Source organism: Tachysurus fulvidraco, chromosome 1 (assembly GCF_022655615.1).
Source record: "Tachysurus fulvidraco isolate hzauxx_2018 chromosome 1, HZAU_PFXX_2.0, whole genome shotgun sequence".
Lineage (NCBI taxonomy): Eukaryota > Metazoa > Chordata > Actinopteri > Siluriformes > Bagridae > Tachysurus > Tachysurus fulvidraco.
In genome coordinates this window covers 48,202,809-48,210,616 of record NC_062518.1, presented here as the reverse complement: position 1 = coordinate 48,210,616, position 7,808 = coordinate 48,202,809, and the positions used below count along the sequence as shown (strand labels likewise).

The window sequence follows — 7,808 nt, the reverse complement described above, 5'->3', positions numbered from 1 at the left end:
AGTTGCCTTTCCCACATGCTCTGAATCGCCCACACTGTACAAAAAATGGGCAGATGCAAAAAACCTAAGTGCTAAGCGCAGAAGTTTGTCACATTTGCGATATGCGGTTTTAAAAGACGTGTTAAATAAACTAACGAATCTTTTGAAAAACGATAACGCTCTTTCAAATATTCATTAGGGTATGCAAACACATCAATACGCGGTCTTATAACCCTCTCCCGACGAAAAAAAAACTTGTATAATTTGTGCTTCTAAGTCCACAGGATCCTCATCAAAAGGGCACGCCATGCTCAGCAAGCTTCTGCAACGAAGTTACACTGAAACATAACCTGCTCCCGAGCAGGTTATCTTCAGAGAGTCAGTTGCTATGGTTACATACATACCCAGAAAGTTACCTCCGTTTTTGGAACCAAAAGTTGAGGTTATCCACGAACTTACCCTTAAACATACCCAGGTATGTCACATAACCTGCTTTCTGGAATACCCCCCTGATAGATGCACTGGAAGTATAAATAAATAACAAAAACAAAAGTTTCATTGGTGAAGTAATTGGATTTCTGATCAGAATGTTATGAGTTCAAATCCCAGCACCACCTTGCTGCAACTGCTGGACCCTTGAGCGAGGTCAGTGACTCTAACCCTCTTAACTGTTCAGCTGTATAAATGAGATTAATGTCAGTTGGTGTGGATAAGGGCATCTGCTAAATATTGTAAATGTTCTCCACTACTTACACTACACCACTGTAGGTACTCCAATCATTACATCCTACCACCATTGTAGAAAATACCATAAACTAAAACTATACTACAGTGGCAGAGAGGATAAAACACAGTAACATATTAGAATACACACCGAAAATTCAGAAAAATCAAATAACATATCAGAAAACAAAATAAATACAAAAACAAAATAACAAATCATAAAACACAATGACATTTCAGAGTTTGGAATGGAAGTCTTACTGCTGATTGGACGATACATCTGTCACTCAAGATATACAGGAAGTACTACACAAATGCAGACTACATTCCCCTACATCTGTAAACAACAGAATACTCTACACTGCACTACCGTGTAGCTGCTGGTTGCAAACTGGCTGGAATATTCTGGATCTGAAGTAGATGATATTGCAATTGAGTGACCGCATCCTGGAACAGCAAGATCAGCCTCTCTTCCTCTTTTCTGTAAAGCTTTTGTGCTTTCTTTCTTCCCTTCTGACCTCCCTCTTCCCAATACCATGTAAACAGTGGTAATTTCCCTGAAGCCAGTGCCCCAAACCCATGCCTGTCTCTTTCCCTTAGAGTGTTGATTACCAAGCCTTGGGTGTGGGGATAAGACCTGGGCTGGTGTGCTGGTGTTCCAGGATCTAAATATGGTACTGTACACTATACTAGCACTATACCATTACAGATACTAATATACTAGGAGTGGGACCCATTAGCAGATTTATTTAAAGACAAAATCAGCAAAAACACAGAAAATCAGTCAGAAACACAATGAACACAAACAATACTTTGTGCTGAAGCTGGTGGTCGTGTGGTTTAAAAACCCTAAATCCCGTAAGTGTCCATTGACACAGAAGTGGGTAAAACTCGGGCAATGGCTCCCTCTGGTGGAGGAGACAACAAAGTTTTTCATAACCACAGCGTCAGCGGTCATTTTTACTGCATGGAACCACCACTTGAGGGCGCTGCTGCTCAGGAAGTATAGAGAGTACACACATGATGGGAATTCTGTGTCTTTTAATCAAATCAGTTAATTTCTTCTCATGAAGCTCACAAATAAGAGCAGATTCTTTCATTTTCTGTAAAACAGACACTTTGTGATATAAGAATAAAAAGTTGTACATGGAAAAAAATGAGTCTGGAAGTGACTTTGACCCCAAAGTGACCTTGACCTTGAAGTGACCTTGACCTGGAAGTGCATTAATATTTGGCTGAGGGATCCCTCTGGCAGCTTGGTGTGGGATTTGCTGATCATGAAGTTAGTCCAGGGGTTAAGCTCCTGTGTGACCTTAATTAAAGCATTTCTCAAAGTCACTTCAAGGTGAGCAACAGAAGAAAAAACATTTTAAAGTTTAAAATGGAGTTACTATATATCTCTAACATCTATCCCTATCACTAATGAGCAAGCCAGAGGTGACGGTGGCAAGGAAAAACTCCCTGATATGATATGAGGATGAAACCATGGATTACTGAATAGATGGAATGATGGATGGATGATTAGATCGTTAGATATTTGAATGGATGGATGGATGGATGGATGGATGGATGGATGGATGGATGGATGGGTGGGTGGGTGGAGTTAGTGGGTCAGAAGAAAAAAGACAGAAAAAGACAAACCAATATTTTCTGAACAGAAGAGTAAAGAATGAAATTTTTTTATGAGAAAATAAAAGGTGAGTAAGAACATGAAGCTGGATGGATGGATGGATGGATGGATGTATGGATGGATGATGCAGGTGGTGCCAATGTAAGACAATATAATATTTGCTGCTGTAACTGTGATAGTTAAAGTCAAAATGGTTAAAAATGGTTAGTTCAGGATTAAATGTTCATGTCTTTTTTTTATCTCAGCAGTGACATAATGAAGCTCATCTCGACTCTTTTGGCTCTCAAATTATTCAAATGTACTGACTATAAACAAAGTATATATATATATATATATATATATATATATATATATATATATATATATATATATATCATCAAATGTCATAAAGTCATATATCTTCTTAGCACTTATTTGTAGAGAAATGTAAATGTTATTTGTAAATGTTTGTTTGTACTACTTGGCAACCAGTTATAATTTATGTTAAATATGTTTGAGAGGGCCGGGGCAGATGGGGCTGTTTGGGGTTGTTATAATGCAGCTATAACATACTGACCACTGTGTGCATTAACCACAAACACATCTCATAATACACTGATTATTTATTGACCTTCATTCTTCTACTATTTTGTAACAATTCAAATCACTAGTAAGAGAGAAAGAAAGAAAAAATCAAGAATTGTAAACAGTAAGTATAACTCAGATTATTTTACATGAAAAAATGATTTTAACAGAGAAAGAGAAATATATGATGTAAGACAAATAAATCAATTTTGCAGCAGAACGGGAAGTCACACATGGGAGAAAACACAAACACACTGATCAGACATATGTGTGTATGTTACATATATTAATATATTAATGTTGTACATAAACTTGTTAAATGTTTGAATGCAACCAACATGATTTTCTTTTAAAGCAGAGAAATGTAAATAAAAAGTAAATGAATTCATGTTAACAGTCTGTAGAATAAATCAGATTATATTTAAGTTTATAACTAAAAGCTTTGTTTCTCCTGTCTGATTATGTAAAAAGTCCATTTTATAAAATAATTATTCATTACTTATTAATGGAGAGAGGATTTAAACTCTTTAAGGATTTGAACTCTCTGTAGGTTTGTTCAGACTGTTAAACAGACGCTCCTCAATGTTCTTCATGTGATGCTTCACCCACTTGAAGTAGGGATCTGCACACACATGACGACCGTCTTGTTTAGTAAAGCTGTAGAGGAGAGAGAAGATTTACATCAGTGTGAAACTGTAATAAAATCAGAAAATCAGACACTCTGACACGCCCCAAACCTCCAAGATAATATAAAGTTAGATTCATATACAAGATTTATAAGTTAGATTCAGTACCAAGTTCAGTTCTATTACACATAAACATAGAGAATTTATAGATATGAAAATATTAACTTTATTTATTCATTAAAAATAAACCAGGGACTGAACACTTACATGACTCCAGGTTTTACACACCGAATATCTGTTACTGCATAAGCTGTAATGACTCTTACAGGGATTGGTCGTGTCAGAAAGCTGAAACAGCACTGATCTACTTCAGTTCCAGCTGTGTGAAAACATTTCTACATTTAGTTCTGTGATTAAATGTTCAATAAGAAAATATTAGACACTTTTATATCTAGTATCAGATGCAGATTATTGTAGCTATTAAACTGTATTATGTCACAGTTGAGTTCTGGACTCTGATTGGTCAGAAGATGTTGATTAATTCTCTATAACAGCAGCTCTGACTGTAGTGCAGGTTTATATTAATGCACTTATTTGTTTCTATAGTAACAGCTTGTTTACAAGGATGCGTACAGCAGATGGGACACATTAACTGGTTAAAAGGTGAGATTTTCTCTAGGGAGATGTTTATTTAACATTAATTGAGTTTTTGTTATTTTATTAAATAGGAATATTAAAAAGAGAGATTGAAGGAGCTATTTAGAATTGCATAGTTAATCACAGGAACTAATTTGTTTCACCGACATTAAATGTAACTGTAAACAGATAAAACATATTAATTCTTCTTTAATAAATAAATATTGTAACTGTGTTATAAAACACTTGTGGACGTTCTGTTACAGAACAATCCTCATCTTTACAGTGTAACAGTAACTCTGCTTCATCACACCACCACATCACTCAGTATTTTACTGTAACAGTGTGACAAACACACAGTGGTTTATTAATGCTGCTTATTTACAGAAACCTCATCAGCTTTTTAGGAAATTCAGCATCAGTATAAACCAGGGGTTTAATATTACTACTGATAATAATAATAATAATAATAATAATAATAATAATAATAATAATAACAACAACAACAACAACAACAACAACAACAACAACAACAATAATAATAATAATAATAAGAAGAAGAAGAAGAAGAAGAAGAAGAAGAAGAAGAAGAATCGGAAGAATATAAAAGATGAACTTTATCTTACGATCAGCAATTGTGAAGGACTGAAGGCAGGCGAGAACCAGCAGAACCAGCAGGAGAGAACGAGAGATCATGACTGCTGATGAAGATGTTGAAGAGAATGATGAAGATATTGATGGTCAGGAGCAGAATGGTATTAGTGCAGATATCACCTCCCTCTTCACTTTATATAGCTGGTGAGAGGGGTGGGAGAGTGTGGTCTGGGTGTTTAAGTGACCAATAATTTCCACTTTGACTGAGAGATAAAAAAACATCCACCTCTTTCACAGGAAACCCAACTGTGGTTTTTACCTACAACGAGGAAGAAGTGAATATTTAACACCTTGTAATCAAACACATCTTACACTAATCTATTAAACTCATCAAATAAAATGAAATTAAATAAATGCAGCTTCATTGGAGTTCAACATTAATTCAGTCCAAACTCAGATCTCAGATCAAATCCCACATCATCCACAATACAGAGAGATAAAATAAAATGTAATGACTCACAAACCTTAAGCTTAAAGTTATTAATAAACAGGAAAGGTTACAGCTTAAAAATATATTTGTATTTTCTTTCAGATAAAAACTATTTTAGTAGTAATCAGCTGTGCTTAATGGAGACTAGTGAACCACACAATTACGGGTCAAATAGTCACATATCATCATCAGCATGGTACACACACACACACACACACACACACACACACACACACACACACACACACACACGCAAGCTTTTCTAAATATAAAAGGTAGGAATTTTCTTTAATAATGGGCAAATTCAGTGACAGAAGTGTTGAGTAGGGACTTTCAGAACTGAAACACACACACAACCACACACACACACACACACACACACACACACACACACACACACACACACACACACACACACACACACAAACACACATTCTAAGCCTTTCTAATTTTTAAAGATGTGAATTTCCCTCATAACAGTGTGATACATGATGTAGTACAACTGCAGTACAGATTTTAATCAAAGAACCTGCACTAGTTCAAGGCTATAAACATGTAGGACAACTGTTACCTATTCTGAATCATTTATAATTACAGTCCACAATACTGGGTATTTTATTTTATTCACGTCCTTTACATATAAAAATCATGAAGCTTAGCTTTAAAGCCGAGAGTATACCACCCCTCACCTAAAGACCTGTTAAAGGCTATAATTCAACCTGCTATCTAAATTTAGCTCTTTTGGATTTAACAAGTTTGAACTATTAAATAGACCTTACATCACTAGTCAAGAAGTCACTAGGTCTACAAATGATGGCATCTGTTATTTCCTTTCCACCGTCCTCACCAACAGTGATAGCAATAAGTGGAACTATGTGACTGTTTATAGAGTACAGATCAGCCTTCAAAACGCAGTCCACACACATGTTGGCCTCTAAGTGCATGACCCACAGACCTGAGTCAATAGTGTGTCAATGAATGCTGGCTTTTATTAGTCTTGGATTTAACTAAATTTGCCAAAGGAAAATATTTTGGCTAGAGAGACTTTCCCATGTTTTTTTTCTTTTCATATGCAACATAGAATTACAGTTTACTCATTTGTTTACATTTACATTTACAACTTTTGGCAGACGTCCATATACTGATAAACTGATTAATCTTATTTTTCTGGAACATGCTAGGGACAAAACAACAACTGAGAGTCATAGCCACATGTCTTGGCTTTCACCAAAAAAAAATTCAAGTCAAAAGACCCAAAAATGGATTTTATATGAATATTTTTCTACGGCCCTGGTCGTCTGGTGCAGCGTTTTTGTGTACTTGTTTACTGTATAACTTTGAAATAAAAGGCTGCAGGCTCAGTCTGACAAGCCATAAATAAGCCTAGACTCTCTCTCTATCACTCTGGTGTGAAAACAGGCCTGTAACTTGACACCCTGAGCTGTGAGAGGGACAAAAGGTCAGGGATTACGCAACAATTCTTCTGCGCATCCAGTTCACGCAGACACAGGCAAAGAACATACGGCATGCCGCATAGCGTTGGAATCATCTGCTTATTGGCTAAACAGCTGTATAGGTCCCAGCCCATTTCATTGCTATTGGAAGGAGTAATTGTCAGTCAAAGGCGGGTTCCCAAAATTAGGTCATGCCACCATTGGCTTCTCAGCCGTCTATCTCTGCCATACAAGCACCGATTGGCTCAAATGAGGGCTTATTTGATTCGTTAGGACCTGGGCTATAAATATGACGTAGGCTTTGAATTTTTGAATACCCCAATTAGGAGTTAGAGCGGCAAAACGAGATGATGGCGCACTTCTGTTTCCAGTTTTCAGAACACTAACGGAATATTTGCGGCGCGACCAGAGCGTTTTGGATTAAAAGGCTTACAGATTTCAATTCCTTGGACCTGTGTGGATTTTTGTGGATTATTTGTGTTGGAATATATTACCCCAGTGAAGAAAGGGACGCGTCTAAAGGTAAGGGAAAAACCGGTATAGCGCCACCTAGGTCAGTTTTGTCCAAAATTTTTTTCTAATTGTATGAAGGCTGTGAATCATATTGTGCTTTGTGTGCGGGCTTAAAAAATATTGAGAGTATAAACTTTACTAGGTAAATAGGTTTTTTCGTGTTTTTGGAGGATTTGATGCTTTAACGTTGAATTGAAGCTTGTTTCTGGGTCATCCCCTAGTGGTCACTTCTACTTCCGTGCCGTGTACAGCACAGGGCCCGTAAGAGAGTGTGTAATACGATTGTGGAATACTATAAAAACAATGTTCCTCAACAACAAATTACATCTCATTAAAAACTCATTATCTACAGTGAAAAACATCATAAAAAAGATTCAGCGAAACTGGAGAAATGTATGTGCATAAGGGACAAGGCTGAAGACCTTTATTGGATGTCCGTGGTCTTCGGGCCATCAGACAACACTGCATCACTCATCAGCATGATTGTGTCACTGGCATCACTTCATGGACCCAGGAACACTTCTAGAAACCACTGTCAGTGAACACAATATGTTTACAAAAATGTACAAAATATCCCAACATTTCTAGAATTCGGGTTG

The 7,808-nt window shown here is 36.6% G+C and overlaps 1 protein-coding gene across 1 annotated transcript; it reads right to left on the bottom strand.

Annotated features, from left to right (window-relative positions):
• Positions 1 to 2,916: 2,916 nt before the first annotated feature.
• Positions 2,917 to 4,931, bottom strand: LOC125145433 (C-C motif chemokine 18-like). Its single transcript, XM_047818166.1, has 3 exons — positions 4,785 to 4,931; positions 3,790 to 3,901; positions 2,917 to 3,553 (listed from the first exon to the last, which is right to left on the bottom strand). The coding sequence occupies exons 1-3, from the start codon at positions 4,852 to 4,854 to the stop codon at positions 3,424 to 3,426; spliced, it is 312 nt and encodes a 103-aa protein (XP_047674122.1). The 5' UTR covers positions 4,855 to 4,931; the 3' UTR covers positions 2,917 to 3,423.
• Positions 4,932 to 7,808: the final 2,877 nt, after the last annotated feature.